Source organism: Carlito syrichta, unplaced genomic scaffold, assembly GCF_000164805.1.
Source record: "Carlito syrichta isolate Samal-C Ts95f unplaced genomic scaffold, Tarsius_syrichta-2.0.1 Scaffold316465, whole genome shotgun sequence".
Lineage (NCBI taxonomy): Eukaryota > Metazoa > Chordata > Mammalia > Primates > Tarsiidae > Carlito > Carlito syrichta.
In genome coordinates this window covers 929,366-946,554 of record NW_007260561.1, presented here as the reverse complement: position 1 = coordinate 946,554, position 17,189 = coordinate 929,366, and the positions used below count along the sequence as shown (strand labels likewise).

Sequence of the window (17,189 nt, the reverse complement as noted above, 5' to 3'; positions counted from 1 at the left end):
TTAACCTACATGAATTTAGGGTCTTTTAAAAAAATGAGGGTAAGAATCTTAAGAATTTTTTAAATATTAAATGGTTTAATGTTTGTATATTTCTTAGAACAATATCAAGTACATAATAAGAAAACAGGCAGTCCTAAGTCTTAGTTCCAACTTTATTCAAGTTTTATTTGACCAGTAGAAGTCTTTTCTCTACCAGATGCGGTGGTTCATGCCTTTAATCCCAGCACTTTGGAGGCAGAGGTGAGAGGATTGCCTAAGCCCACGGGTTCAAGACCAGCCTGGGCAACTAGGCAAGATCTTGTCTCTACATTAAATCAAAAATTAGCCAGGCGTGGTGGCACGCACCTGTAGTTCCAGCTACTTGGAAGGCTGAGGTGGAAGGATCTCCTGAGTCCAGCGGGTTGAGGCTGCGGTGGCCGTGAGTGTGCCACTGCACTCCAGTCTGGAAGAAATAGTGAGAATGACTCAACAACAACAAAAAAGGCTCTGTTCTGACCAGGATGTTCAGGAACACAACTTGGGATATACTGTTTGCAGAATTCTTTTGATAGTTCCTTCTTTTCTAATGGCATTGCTTTTATGTTTGGCAGAAATTCCAACTGAAACAAGTATTTTGTACCAGAAAAAATACTTTTTCTAAATTAAAGAAATTTTTTTTAGATTTAAATGGAGATAATATTATTGCTTTAAATGGCCACAAACATGTCTTTTAAAGTTACTTGCCTAATTGATTAAAATGTTTGGTTTTGGAATCCTTCAATGTAGTCTAATAATCAGTTAAACACAAATCTTTTCTGTCACTGTTAATAAATTTTTTTATTTACTTAAATAATACTTTTAAAGTATTTTGTTGTTGTTGTTGTTCTACTCCAAAGAAGTAAGCATTATTTCTGTAAATTCTTTTATATTTTGTTTGTTTTGTAGAGAAAATTAAAAATATAGGTAAGCTTAGGAGACCGAGGTGGGAAGATCACTTGAGACCAGGAGAATGAGGTTACTGGCTATGTAAGCTACGATCTTGCCGCTGTACTCTATCCAGCCTGGGCAACAAAGCAGGGCGTTGTCTCTAAAAAAAGGGTGCGGGGGGGAAAAGACCTGGTGCCGTGGCTCAAGTCTATAATCCCAGCACTTTATGAGGCCAAGGTGAGAGGATTACCTGAGCCCAGGGGTTCGAGACCAGCCTGGGCAACTTGACGAGGCCTCCTTCCTATAATAAATCAAAAACTTAGCTGGGTGTGGTAGTGTATGCCTGTAGTTCCAGCTACTTAGAAGGGTGAGGTGGAAGGATGGCCTGAACCCAATAGGTCGAGGCTGCAGTGGCCATGAGCATGCCACTGTACTCCAGCCTGGGTGACAGAGTGAGTGAGATGCCAACTCAAAAAAAAAAAAAATACACACACACACACACACACACACGTATATACATACATATGTAAGAAAATCTATTTTATTGTTTTTATGTCACCATACTTTATACAATATTTTGCTAGTAAGTACTAAGTTATTTGGGGTTGTCTAGATCTAAGAATTTAACAGGTAGTTTAAAGAAAAAAAATAGGTACAGAGCTCTAGCCTAACCTGTAAGTGCTAATTTACTTTATCTTAGGGATCCTGCCTTTCAGATGATTACAGTTACCAAGGAAACAGGCCTTGGTCTGAAGATCCTCGGCGGAATTAACCGGAATGAAGGCCCATTGGTATATGTTCAGGAAATCATTCCTGGAGGAGACTGTTATAAGGTAAAAATGAAAGTAAAAATACCCTCCTTCTGCCTGCCATCAAAAAACAAAAATAAAAAACCATCCCAATGGTGAAGTTTGTTTTCCTACTTTATCAGTGACTTTTTGGTATTAACTGAATGCCCACTATGACTATACCTCTGAAAGATACAGAGGAATTAGGAAATCTTTATCCTCAAGGAAGTTTAACCTAACAGATGAATATGTTCTTCCTATATGAAAATAACAGACATTTCAGACACTAACTAAAGGTCATATATACATTTAAAATTATATGCTGTTCAAGTTTTATCCTACATATGATTGAGAACAATTGTATTTGAAGACATGTTACCTATCCAGTAGTCTGAGTTTTGATTATGTTGGATCAGTTGAACCACATTCATTTGGCCTCTCCTAAATGCAAATCAAAACAAAAACAGCAACCAAAATCTACTCATTTCTGATTTGAATTAATCCTTGTTTGTTAGTTATATCACTCATTAGCTGCTTATATGAGAAACTAGATTTAGAATCTACATGGGAAATTAGATTTAGACTTGAGAACAGAAAATGTCTTCTTTTTTTGAAGGATTGACAAAATCTTAGTCTCCTCTTCAATGTAAGAAATATGTAACACATTCCTTTTTGCTCTGATTGCTAGAAAGCTCAGTCCCAAATCTGAAGCACAATCCCAGCAATTTAATGACCTGGTTATTTTATATGAATTCTCATTTCTCTTGAATTTTATTTGCTGCTTCTGTTTTACTAATGTGATTTCATGTCATTTGTTGAATGTTGCCTTCATTTATTTTTGGAGAGATTTGGGATATAAAGAATTTAATAAATTATTCTATTATTATCAAGCTGTGTAGCGTGAAAAAGGATCCACTTATCATTAAGTTTGTTCTTTTGTTTTTGCTTAAATAAATAGTCCTGCTAATTTTACTCCTAATTCTTACTCCTCCTCATTACAAATACTGTTTAGCAAGCAATAAATTATCTATGCAATTGGATTTTTTTGACTTGTAGGGGAAAATCCAATTTCACTAATAACTTCCAAAATAGTTGTAATGATTTCAGTTGTTTCAGGCTTGTTCAAAAAATAAGACATTAGCTGGGCACCAGTGTCAAGCTTGTAATCCCAGCACTTTGGAAGGCCGAGGCGAGAGGATTGCCTGAGCCCATAGGTTCAAGACCAGCCTGGGAAACTTGATGAAACCACGTCTCAACAATAAATAAAATAAAATAAAATAAAATTGGCTGGATATGGTAGCCTGCACCTGTAGTTCCTTATGGCTACTTGCAACACTGAGGCAGAAGGATAGCTTGAGCCCAACAGGTTGACACTGGGGTGGCTGTGAGCATACCACTGCACTCCAGCCTGGGAGTGAGACTCCAACTCAAAAATAAATAAATAAATAAAAGACATCTTCTACATTCTAAGTATAATATAATAATTTTCAGATATTATAATGAGCCAGGTGCAGTGGCTCACGCCTGTAATCCCAGCACTTTGGAAGGCCAAGGCAAGAGGATTTCCTGAGCTCGGGTTAGAAACCAGCCTAGGAAACATAGTGAGACCTAGTCTCTACAATAAACAAAAAATTAGCCGGACATGATGGCGCACACCTGTGGTTCCAGCTACTTGAAAGGCTGAGGCTGAAGGATCACCTGAACCCAGCAGATCGAGGCTGTGGTGGCCGTGAGCATGCCACTGCACTCCAGCCTGGGTGATAGAGTAAGACTCTAACTCAAAAACAAAACAAAGATGTTATAAGGATATGAATTTTTGACATTAAATTTGAATTATTAACTAAAGAACATATTTAAATGGTAAATTTAAACAAATTGAAACAAACAAAAAAAATGAAATTGTTCTTTTAAGAATTGAAATGTTTAGTACTGCTTAGTTTTAAAGCTGAAAGCTGTGTGTGTGTGTGTGCATGCACTTAGTACTGCTAAGGTATATCTTTAGCCTACACTTGATATAATGCAGTGATAGATCAAGGTGCCTAACAAGTGATAAGAATTTGCTTTTTAGACAAGCATCAATTTGTACTTTTTTTATTACCAAGAAAAATATTTTCAGTTTCAGTAATAAATTGATAGCACTGTTGCCGAATTATCTGTATATTCTTTCAGTGATAGCAGACTAAGGAAATTTTACTCAAGATACATATTTTTTTCTTGTTGGTTTTCTTAGAATTTCATTGAAGAGTATTAAAAAGCAAAACCATCTAAATGGACTATATTCTCTGCTTACCACTAGAGAGCAGCATAGAGTTATTAATCTTTGACCAAAGAAAGCCAAAACAGAGAAAGATGTAGAATAAGTAATTTTCCAGTGCTTACATTTGTTTTTGAATATTTTATCAATGTGATGAACTATATGGATATTTATTCTGCAATAAAAAATTGATATAATTTTATTTCAAAACAATTTATATTTACTGTGCTCTAAATACTGTTTTAGCATATTAATAAATTTCTAATCCACATACAATCTCGACATAGTAGGTATATTTATAGAATAGGAAACTTAAGTTATCCTTAATTAAGTTGCTGAACTGAGTAACTGTTAATAGTTTTTATGCATATGAGTGTTTTAACTTGCTGTAATTCTGTAATTTTGTTTTAACATTATAATGTTTCAGAATTAACAACATAGGCCATCTCAAGCTTATAGCTAGATTATGTTTCATGTATGTTTCCAAACCTCTCAAACTGTAAGGACATTATTGGAACTCAAAAGGAATTTTCTTTAATTAGCCGTGGTTAGCCACCACCCACCCCAAATGTTTTCCTCCTGGCAAATATGAGAGTACATTACTGGTTGAGTAGAACCAAAATATTATGTTTCTTTGAAAAACACGTTCACAGTTCAAACTTGGGATATTATGAAAACTTTTTTTTAGTTAAAGTAGGAAAGAAGATTCTCCCAGCTCAGAACTGGAGGCAGCCTATAAATTTGAGAAAAAAATATGTTAGGTTTTGAGTTAAGGAAATAAGAGAACTCTAAGGCCCTTTTCACCCTCTCAGCCAGTCCCATCTCAGTCTGGAACCTCAAAGTTTAATCCTAAACCTTTCTCTGACCTAAGTACTCCTTTGAGCTTCATCCCACATATTCAATGCCCTAATCAACATTTCCACTTGGGACCAGGTGCAGTGGCTCACATCTGAAATCCCAGCACCCTGGGAGACTGAAGCAGGAGGATCATTTGAGACCAAGAGTTTGAGACTAGACTGGACAATATAATGAGAGCTCATTTCTACAAAAATAAATTTTTTTAAAAAAATCCACTTGTGTCTTGTAAAGGCATCTCAGACTCAACATTTCAGAATCGGAACTCGTGGCATTCACACCACACCCTCATCTGCCCATTTCTTCCCAAACAAGGTCTCTTCCATTATACCTAGTCTTGGTGAATAACAACATGTAGCTACACAAAGTCAGAAAACCTAACCGCTTCCTAACTGCTTTCTCTCCCATAACAACAGTATTCAGTCTATTAATACATACTGTTGACATTTTTACTCTTAAATATCTCTTGAGCCCCATTAGTCTTCTTGATCGATCTCCATTCTCATCACTAGAACTTAAACTATCATCAGTTTTTATCATCCCTCTCAGTATGTTTGTCTGCTCTTGTGTATCATGCCTACTTCCCTCTCAACCTATCTTACTAATACTGGGTTGCCTACAAGACTCATTATGGTGTGGCATCTGTCCTCTGCTTCTTCAGCTCTCTATCTGTATGCTTGCAGAGTGGCATTCTCTCAGTTCCTGGAAGAGACTGATTACTTTCTCATGTCATATGCTGTTTCATCAGACTGGGAAACACCTGCCATTGCCTTATTATTTCCAGATATCAATTTAAAGACCACTTTTTAAGGGATGTATTCCATGCTCTCCCTAGTGTAGACTAGGTTTTATTTTTTTCTCCATATGCTCCTAGATTCTGTTCCCTTCCTTTATATCACCTATCTTAGTTTGTAATGATCCACTGATACGATTGTTTCATCAACTTTGCCTGAACCTCAAGATAGTATGTTTCCTTTTCTATTTTTGAGTCAGAGTCTCACTCTGTTGCCCAGGCTGGAGTGCAGTGGCATACTCATGGCTACCACAGCCTCAACCTGCTGGGCTCAGCTGATCCTTCCACCTCAGCCTTCCAAGTAGCTGGAACTTCAGGTGCACACCACCACGCCCAGCTAATTTTTGTATTTATTTTAGAGACAAAGTCTTGCCAAGTTGTCCAGGCTAGTCTCGAACCTCTGGACTCATGCAGTCCTCTCGCCTCAGCCTCCCAAAGTGCTGGAATTGCAGGCATGAGCCACCATGCCCGGCTGAACTTTTTTTAAAAAACTCAAGCCCTATAGGTAGAGACAAAGGTTTCACAGATATAGATGCTAGTGGTTAGTCATTGTTCACAAAGAATTGAAGTAGGGCATATTTAACTTTCAGAGGGACCTGGCTTTTAGATAAATAGCAAGATCGGGCCTCTGGATGACAAAGTGTGAAGAAACCAATCCCACTGGTGAGAGCTGAAGGAGTAGTAGCCAAGATGGCTCACTTTACAGTGTTACTGTCTTTACTTCTTTACCATTATTATTTCTATTATAGTTCATTTAATTTCCTCAGACTGTTCACTGGACCCCATTTATGTATCGTGGACTTACTGTCCCCCCAGCATTTTCCTAAGGAAACAATCTAAAAAAGGACATGGTTCTGGCCAATGGAAAGAATCAGTGCTTCTAGTGTGGGACTGGCTGAATGAAGATGTTATAATGTGGGGTGGGAAGGGGATGATATATAAATAAGGATAGTACAGAGTAAGTGCAATCATATAGGTAAGTAAAGTGCTTTTTGAGCAAAAAAACAAGAACAATTAAGTAACTCGTGGGAGTTGGAGAAAACATGAAGGAGTGATCGTGTTTGGGGTGAATGGTAGCTGTGAAGTTTAGTCAGGTTCATCACATAGAGAAGCAGGAGGGTGGATGGTAGAATTCTAGATAGAAATTGGTATGTGCAAAAGCATTGAGGTTCGAAAGACCATGATTGGTTTGAGAAACATTCTTGGAAAACTGAATGAAGAATTATATGCTAGAGTGGAAGATAGATGGTAAGGCTAGAAAAAGTAGGTTGCAGAGAGTTTGTTGTGCAAGGTTTGGAAGCCTAAAGAGTTTCAACTTTTTCCTACCAGTGGGAAGCCATCAAAGGTTCTCAATGTGAGGAGTAACATAATTTCATTTGCTCCCAGTGTAAAAATTGTCCACAACAGATATGAAAGTCTGATTCACCTCATCTTACTTAACACCTATGATGTGCTGTCATTTACATATCATTTGATTCTTACAGCAGCTTTGTGTTATAGATATTTATCCCCACTCTGCAGCTAAGAAAGTTAAATGACTAATTTCACAATAACTGGAATTAAAGGAAGGATGCCTTCAATTTACAGCTTGTGTAAAAGCATGAAAAAGAAATCTGAAGGCTTGCAGAAGGAGCATTCCTTAGTATTTAGGCATAATGAGTTCATTAAATCAGAATCAGACTGTATAGATGGTTTCTGATAATATGGCAATTTGTTATTTAGAAAACTATAAAGTCATAAACAGGAATGACCAGTGCTGGAAGTTTTTTTACCAGAAGTGTTTAAGTGGTCAGGAATACATTATTATTTCAAATCTATATGAATGTCAGTGTGAAAGAATTCAGACTCTGAAGTTCAACATATGAAAATGCGTAGCACATTGCCTGCTATGTCACGTAGTTGCTCAGTTGCTCTAGTCCATCCATTTGGAATCGAGATTGTACAGAAAAGGTCTCAACATATCCCTGAAGTTAGTATCGGCACATACACATTAATCCAACAGGGGCAGAATTTACTTGTTTAGAATGTCAGATGTTTACGGAAACAGCTTTGTTTTCATTTACAGGTTCTGATTTTTAACAGGTTCAGAAATTCACATGATCAGCTAAGATCTTATTCTAGGAGGCATAGAGGGAAAAAAAAAGCAATACTTACGGCTGTGAATACTTTAAGAAAGAAAAAAATATAAACACCAGAAGTCATCATAGTCAGAAGACATTCCTTTTTTCTTCTCTGATTCTCGTCCTGCTAGAAAATACCACTTCGGTACATCAGTGTACTTTAATACAGAATAGGTTAAATTACCTTCCTGCGAGCTTTTCCTTTGTACTGTTGATACTGAACAGCCTGAAGGGGGAATGTGGGGGTAACAGGCGAGTCTAACTGTATTGCCTACCTCTTGTTTTCTGTAGCTTTCTCTCCACGAGCTTGATAGCCAACTGTGGTTTTTTTTTTTAAGATACATAGATACAGGAGCTCCTGTCACAATTTAGAATGTAGTTCTGACTTTCTTGTGGACAAGAGTGTGCACCTCTCCCATCTCTTTTTCTCTGTATCATTGTTTATAAAGGTCTAGCTAGAAGCTGCAGAGGTCAAAATTCAAATTCTAGTTCATTAGATTACCAGACCTCATGCTCATTCCTCTTCAGGCCATGCTTTTGATGGCTCCTGCCCACATGAAAGATGGCTGCTATCTGACTTTTGGACATGAGTGTAGAATTTTCCCTTTTCAAGGAAACTTAGTAAAAGGAAGGAACTGTTAATCCGGGAACATTTACTTTAAAACAAAATAACCTAATATTTACTGTCCACCACCACAATTCTGAAATAAACTTTCTTTCCTTGTCAGTGTCCTTTGAATACTTTGCTCAAATGATGCAGGGCTTTATCTACTCACCCCCCCCCCAGCAATTGTTGTCAGTCTTTGGGGTACAAGTTTCATTTAAAATCTACTTTATTAAACTCATTTTAATAAGGAATTGTTTTGCAGATTCTAAATGGTTTAGAGCTGGATTTAACAGTGACAGACATTTATTTATTTTAAAAATTAGATTAAGAAACTATCTGTTTGGCCCTTTCTTCCAATACCAGTTCTGGAATATAGAACCTAACCGTAATTCAACTAGTTAGTACATAGTTGGGGCAAACAGTATGAACTTTCTTTGTATTTGATGATTGGAGTATTTTTTTTTATAATATAATATTTGGCCCATACAAAAGGATACTGAAACACATATCCAACTTATGAAATGTAATTAACACCTGTGACTCCACTTAGAGTGATTTGAGAAATAGAAAATTTAAGTACCGTTGAGGCTTCCTAGGTGTTTTTCCCTGGTGCATCCCTCTTCCCTTTTTCCTCCCCCAGAAATAAGCCCTCTGCAGTATTTTGTGTTTATTTTTCCTTAGCTTTTATTAGCTTTATCTTTTCTCCTGTGGGAAAGAGGTTGTTTTCCTTATTTGTTACTATTTTACCTCAACCTTAAGTGAATGACTGTCCTAAAAAATTCAACATATTAAATTACAAACTAAAAGTACATAAATATTTGGGTATAGTCTGGATATTGTTGATTTAAATGCATATGTAATGAAACTCTAATAAGATTTTGATCCAGGCAATACAGAACTATGTTTACAAAACCTTACAAAATCAGCTCTTTTGTTTTATTGCACTTGTAGGATTCATACTTTCTTGGTTGCTTCTTCTTTTCTAGCATCACTATTTTGTATTTCCCCCATAAATTTATCAAATGTAAGGGGAAAAAATCACTTATGAATATAGCTGCTGTGTGTTAAAATGCTAGATATAATGATGTATTTATATAAAATCCAAATTTGTTTTCAAATTGTATATATTTAAAATTAAATTACCTCTTTTGGTTTAAGTTTTTTTTAAAAATGTTTACGTTTCAGAAGGATCATAGGATCATTATGTATTTAGATTATAGTCTTTTACACAGTACTTGAAATATGCTCCTATAAAATCCTTTGATGAATGTTTTATATTTATTTAGTTGTTTTCCTATGTATTCTTTAATCAATGGAAGAGCTAGCACTACATGTATTTTTCAAAAACCATAATAACTACTGTTATTTATGAAGAAACTAATCATAAATCACCTCTATGATAAATAATGCAGTTTAGATCTAACATCAGTTATATAAGGTATATATTTTAGTAGGTAAGACTTTAAAGAAAGATGTTTCCTTGAATTTGTAGAAGTTACTTAAATACTAGCAAGGTGAAAAATCTACCTTTAACCATATAAGCTTTTCTGTAGTTATAGAAATAATGTTTTCTGCCTTTGTACTAATATTAGGGAAGTATCTTAGTAACTGTAAAAGAAGAAAGCTTACTCTTCTTTTCAAGTTTGAATGAATTCTGAGAAAAAAACAAATAAAAACTGAAAACTTGCCTAAAAACTACATTAAATCTTGTACCTGATATGCTTTGTCCTATTCAGTTAGGCTAGTTATAAGCCGACCTAGGGCTTAGCAAGGACAACTCTAGGCATTCGTTAGAATTGGTCATTATTAGCAGGACATGGCTAACACCAAATGCACAGCCAACTGGGCCTTAGTCATGGGAGGGATCTAATAAAGATCCAGTGAAAATGTTTGATCATGAGCTGACATATGAGTTAAAATCAACATAATTAAGATCATCGACTAAATTTTTAAAAATTTAAATGCCAGATAAATCCACATTGAACAGTTTGGTGGGAGAAATGGTGTGGAATGGACAGACGCTATAGTGAGTCTTACATTCTGAAATATCCCATAATTCTTTGGCCTACTCTATCACAGAGTCAGCTTTGTCAGTCCTATAGTACTGAGCTTTTGAAATACATGTCTTTTCCTTGTGTACCAGCCTATGTCTTAATATATTCAGGATTCCTTAGCATGTAAATTTATTCATGAATACATAAAACATTTTACTTATGTATATTGCCAAACCAGGTTTTAATCAAAACATTTTGCTGTTGCTGTTCTCCGAGATTTTTTTTCTACTCTTTTTTAGAAGACATTCTTCATAACAACTTTTGATTGCTTTAATTGCATCAATTGATTTTTTAAAAATTTAATTAGTTTCTTTATAAATGTTACTGTTTCTGTTAGGATGGTCGTTTAAAGCCAGGAGATCAACTTGTGTCAGTGAACAAGGAATCCATGATTGGTGTTTCATTTGAAGAAGCAAAAAGCATAATTACCAGAGCCAAGTTGAGGTAACTATGCTATGTATTAAATAGAATGTGTCATTTAGCATATCTCCATGAAATTTGTAATTTAAAGTGTCTTAAGTACTTTAGACTGTAAGAAATATTGTTAATGATATTTGAAACATTATCTTAGAATTCAGTTGTACTATATTCAGAGTATATCCATAAAGTGATTTCTTTTCAATACTAGGTCAGAATCGGCTTGGGAGATAGGATTCATAAGACAAAAATGTGATGGCAGTCATCCAGAAAACCTATCGTGTACATCTCTTGTAGAAGCTTCAGAATATGGACCTCAAGCCTCAACACTTAGTCTTGTTTCTTCTCCCTCTGAAATACTAATTCCAAAGACTTCATCCACTCCCAAAACTAACAATGCCATTTTACCTTCTTTTGAGATAAGTCAGGTAATCTTAAATTTCTCTGTATATATATGCAGTCTATAAATATTCTGTTTTTATGTTGATTCAACACATATTGAATTGTATTTTCAGCACAACTGTTTGTTAACAAATTAGTATTTATTTGAAATATTTTTTTTCTTTTTTTGGTTTAAGATTTTTATGCTGTGTTGTCAATAAATATAAGATCTAAGTCAATGTTTTTGTGTCTGGAAGCATGATCAGTTACAAAATACCAGCATGGCAAAATGGTCCCATAAAGATATGCCTAGATATTACTCAAAATTATGTTAGAAATGTCATATTTAGTTTCAGACAGTCTCAAAATGGTTCATTTATTTACCATTCCTATTCTCTATTTGACTGAAGTCAGGCATTCTTCCTTTTGTTTTTTTTTAACTTCTCTCTTACACAGTGAGGCCAGTCCCAATCATTCAGTGTAGGTGGATATTGATCCCTTGCATGTGTTTGCTAGAATATAGTTCATCCTGGCCAGGTGTGGGGGCTCACACCTGCAATTTGGGCAAATTGAAGCCAGGAGTTAGAAACCAGCCTGGGCAACCTACTGAGACCTGTCTCTACAAAAAATTAAAACATTAGCTGGGTGTTGTAGCTTGAGCCTGTAATCCAAGCTACTTAGGAGGCTGAGAAGGAAGATCACTGAGCCCAGGAGTTCAAGGCTGTAGTGAGCTATGATCATACCATTGTACTCCAGCCTGGGCAACAGAATGGGGTGTTTATTTAAAAAAAATTATATATAGATATAAAATTCACCTTATTAGAATCATTCAAGATGGGGATTTTCTATATCAAAATTACTATAATCACTGAAGTGGAAGAATCTCCTGAGTCCAACACGTTGGGGCTGCAGTGGCCGTGAGCATGCCACTGCACTCCAGCCTGGGCAACAGAGTGATACTCTAACTTAAAAAAAAAAAAAAGTAATACAATCAATTACTAACTCCTACAGTGTCCTAACACTTCACAAATCACAGTTCACATAGGATATATAGCTGGGCTCGGTGGCTATATCCCAGCACTTTGGGATAATCCCAGCACTTTGGGAGGCCCAGGCTAGTGGATTGCCTGAGTCCACAGGTTTAAGACCCACCCAGACAACTTGGCGAGACCTCATCTCTACAATGTCAAAAATTAGCCAGGCGTGGTAGCGTGTGCCTATAGTTTCGGCTACTTGGAAGGCTGAGGTGGAAGGATCACCAGAGCCCAGCAGTCGAGGCTACGGTGGCCAGGAGTATGCCACTGCACTCCAGTCTAGGCAACAGAGTGAGACCCCAACTCAAAAAAAAGAAAATACTTTAATCTGTTAGCTATACAATAAAATAGAAAACTCAAGTGAGCTTTTAGTCAATAGGTAACATTTTAGTCAATAGGTAACTTCATTTTCAGATATCTGCTGATCAGAGATGAAGTATGAGATTTTTCTGTCAGTCCCTTATACTTTGTCATTTTGAGGTTTAATGCCTTTTAAAAGACAAGATGTGCAACCTTATATTTTGTTATTCTTGGACATGGTGGAGCTGAAAGCAATTGTTACCTTTAATTCTGAATTGCTTTGTTTGAAGATGAATATACCAAGATTTTAGAAGTTTCATATTTTTGGAATATCGCTTTAATCTCTTTAACCATTCTTTTGTATGTTAACATGAACTTCCATTCTGGTCTTTGACCTACTTAAGAAAATGGCATGGCATGCTCCTCATTTTCTTTCACAGATAAAAACTGGATACAACAAAACAGGACAGATTCCAATTACTTCTTCAGTAAACAGTTCTACAGACATCTCTAATACAGGTAAATGCACTTTTAATTTCTCTTTCCTGTTTTTTTTTTCCAATTATTCTCTCTCAGTGAGGAGCACATAATGTGACTTAATAGACTTTAAAGAAGGGTGCATTATGTCTTTTTTCCTTTGATGAATAAAAGAGTAAAATTAATGTGTTGTCCAGTGATCCCTGATAGATTATGACTTTTATTGGAATTTTCACTGAACAAAGGGTTGAAATTTTAAAAGATGCATTATTATAACATTACTTATGAAGCTATAATAATTAGTGAATTGTTGAAATCAAATAATGAAAATTATTTTATAAATCAAGATTAGGTTACCATGTCCTTTAGTGAAATACTGACGAGGTATATTAAATGCACCTTTCAGAAAACACATTAGAGAAGGGAGCATAGCTTAAGAAAAGAAATGTAGTTTTTTTTTTTTTAAGAAATCATATTATTATAAGTTAGAAAGGACATCAGTACTGTAAATTCATTATTATTAATTCTTAATGAATCTTAAATGAAATTAAGAAATCTTAATGACTTCTTAAAACAATAAAGCACTAATTATCTAAGCTAGCCATAAAACAAAAAAAAAGGATTCTTGTCAGACTGTAAAATGTTTATTGGCTCAAATATCAAGAAAAAGTCTCCTCCATGAAATTATCTCCCAAATTAAAATGTAACTACAATAAAAAAGCTATACTTAATATAAACAAAAAGCCAATTACATGCAGCTAAATTTTTAATTTAATTTTTATAGTGTTATTTAGATAAGAATTGAAAAATAAGGAAGAGTTAGTTTAAATTACATAACTACCAATCTTTACAGTAGTTTATATTAGATACCATAGTATTTTATGCTGATTTGAACAGTACTTACTAGTTAGTTAATAGCACCCTTTAGCCATAAGTTCTGTGACCTTTATTTATTTATTTATTTATTTATTATGTTTTATAAGATAAAGCTTTGCTATGGTGATCAGGCTGGTCTTGAACTCCTGCCCTCAAGCAATCCTCTTACCTCCACCTCCCAAAGGGTTGGGATTATAGGCATGAGTCACCAAGCCCAGTCCAACTTTTTACTTAGTAGGATTTATTGACTCTTAGAAACTTTATTAGCATTATACCCCTTGTGTAATTAATTTTCAATCTTTTGATGTACTGTTGTTATTTTAAACTGAGAACCCATGAGAGAAGAAAAAGATGGATAAATGAAACAAACAGCTGTGAAGAGATAACAATCAAAGTTGTTAGATGATGGAAGTCAAAACACTGTTTTCCTTGACTATATCATAAAATATTAATGTGTAACATTTATGTAATATGTTTTTAATTTTTAAAGTAATTGAAATGCTCAGTGCCTCTCTTAGCCATTTATTTATTCAGTAAGCATTTACTGAGTATGTTTTGTGTGTAGAAAACAGTACAAGCTGGGCTCGGTGGCTCAGCCTGTAATCCCCTACCTTGGGAGGCTGAGGTGAGTGGATTGCCTGAGCCCAAGGGTTTGAGACCCGCCTGGGCAACTTGGCGAGCCCTCATCTCTACAATAAATCAAAAATTAGCCAGGCGTGGTAGCGCGCGCCTGTAGTTCCAGCTACTTGGAAGGCTGAGGCAGAAGGATCGCTGGAGCCCAGGAGGTCGAGGCTGCGGTGGCCGGGAGCGGCCACTGCACTCCAGTCTGGGCAACAGAGTGAGACGCCAACTCAGAAAACAAAAAACAAAAAAGAAAGAAAAGAAAACAGTACAGTGGGAATTATAAAGGAATTAGAATATTTTCTGTAAGCTACTTAATAGTGTATTGTAAAATAAAATGTAAGATTAAAAATCTTAGTTATGCAAATTAGAAAACAATCAAGCATACATGTATGTATTTGTTTATTAGATGTATATGTGTGTGTTCATTTTATTGAGTAGTTACTATTTGCAGTGTTCCATGTTAATTGGAGCAGGCTGTGACTAGTTATGTTACTTTAAAAAGCATACTGTCTTATAGATGAATAACACATTTACACAAATCATGTAAAGAATGAACAAAGTGGACTAAGGAAGGAAATCGTGAGTGAGTAATATATATTTAGTATAGGGAAGGCACAGTAGTTACCATCAGCTCTGAATGCAAATTTAGACCTAGAAACATTTGTTTCCATCTTATTAGCTGTGTAATCTTGAAATAGTTGTCTCATGGGGTTTTTATGAGGATTGAATGAGATCATGCAGTTCAGGCACTTACGTTGTAATTGGTAAATGGTATATGCTAAGTACATTTTCCTGTTATTATTATTCATAATGAAGACCCTATAGACTAGTGTGTATCTCAGATAATATTCTAGGGCGTGTTTTTAGAGCAGAGGTAAAAACTTCTAACTCTTGATTCAATTTTGTGTTCTTCCTCTTGCCCCCAAAACAAGTGTATCGTAAGAGACCTGTCACAGTATGTAGAAATTAAGAAAAATTTATTGGCAAAAGTTCAACGTGCAAATCTTGAAAGAAGTGGTAAGCATCCACTGGTGGTTGAAGGCAAGAGATTATCCCAAGTTAAGAAAGCACTGCGAGCCAAGGCAGAGAACTAAGGATGAGTTGGATGTCAGGTGACTCTAAGAAGCAGGTCTGATTAGATCAAAGATATCCCAAAATAATAAATAAACTAAGGTAAATTTATACCCATGGCTATAAGAAATGATATTCTTATGGTATGGACTTTTGGGATTTTGATCAGGTATTTGTTGCCCATTCCAATTTCTGTAAGAGTGTCTCCTGCATTTTCTAAGGTTCTTATAGTTTTAGGTTTTACGTTTAGGTCTTTGATCATTTAGAGTTGATTTTTGTGTTTGGGTAGGGGTCCTGTTTCAATCTTCTGTTGTGGTCAGCCAGTTTTCCCAGCACCATTTACTGAATAGGTTCTCCTCTTCCCATTGGTTGTTGGTGGAGGCTTTGTAGAAATGAGTTGGTTGAGAAATTGAGGGTTTGCTTCTGAAATCTCTATCCTGTTCCATTGGTCTATGTGCCTGTTCTTATACCAATACCAGGCTGTTTTGATTATTGTAGACTTATAATAAACTTTAAAGCCTGGAAGTGTGATGCCTCCTGCTTTTCTTTTGCTGAGTATTTTTGGGGGGGGCTATTCATGGTTGTTTATGTTTCTATATGAATTTCTGTATTGTGATTTCAAGGTCTGAGAGGAATGATGTTGGTAATTTAATGGTTATTATGTTGAATCTGTAGATTGGATTGGAAGAATCATCATTGTTGTGCTTCTTTGATTTCTTTGAGCTGTGTTTTGTAGTTTTGCTATGAAGTTCTTTCACATCTCTGGCTAGGAAGATACCAAGGTATTTCTTTATTTTTTGTGTGTCTATTGTGAATGAGATTGTGCTTTTTACTTGGTTCTCTGCCTGTTTGTTGTTGATGCATAGGAATGTGACTCTCTTTCGCACACTGATTTTGTACTCTGAGACTTTGCCAAAGTCTTCTATCAATGCAAAAGATAAGATAGATGAGTGGAACCTCATCAAACTGAAAAACTTCTGCAAAGCAAAAGAAATCATCAAGAGAGTGGGGAGACAGCCCACAGAATGGGGAAAAATATTTGCCACTGTATATCTGAAAAAAGCTTAATATCCAGGATCTACAAGGATGTACCAAAAAGAAAAAAACAGACAACCCTATTTAAAAAGTAGGCAAGGCCTGGGTGCGGTGGTTCAAGCCTGTAATCCCAGCAGTTTGAGAGGCTGAGGCAAGAGGATTGCCTGAGGCCAGGGGTTCAAGACCAGCCTGGGCAACTTGGTGAAATCTCATCTCTACAATAAATCAAAAAATAAGCCGGACTTGGTAGCTCACACCTATAGTTTCAGCTACTTGGATATGATTAGACATTTCTCAAAAGAAGATATATGAGCAGCCAACAGATACATTTAAAAAATGCTCAGCCTTGGAAGGCTGAGGTGGACAGATCACCTCAGTCAAGCAGATTGAGGCTGAGGTGGCCGTGAGTGTGGCACTGTACTCCAGCCTCGGCAGTAGAGTGAGACTTCAACTCAAAAAAAAAAAAAGTAGACAAAAGGCCAGGCACAGTGGCTCACACCTGTAATCCCAGTACTTTGGGAGGCAGAGGCGAAAGGATTGCCTGACTGAACCCATGGGTTTGTGACCAGCCTGGGCAACATGATGAGACCTTATCTA

The 17,189-nt window shown here is 35.9% G+C and overlaps 1 protein-coding gene across 1 annotated transcript in view; it reads left to right on the top strand.

The window, feature by feature from the left end:
* Positions 1-17,189, top strand: part of STXBP4 (syntaxin binding protein 4) — a 195,686-nt gene that overhangs the window by 18,529 nt on the left and 159,968 nt on the right. The window contains exons 3-6 of the mRNA XM_008074470.1: positions 1,607-1,739; positions 10,715-10,821; positions 11,006-11,222; positions 12,950-13,028. Of these exons, the coding sequence (XP_008072661.1) occupies positions 1,607-1,739; positions 10,715-10,821; positions 11,006-11,222; positions 12,950-13,028 (536 nt within the window). The remainder of the gene's footprint in view (positions 1-1,606; positions 1,740-10,714; positions 10,822-11,005; positions 11,223-12,949; positions 13,029-17,189) is intronic.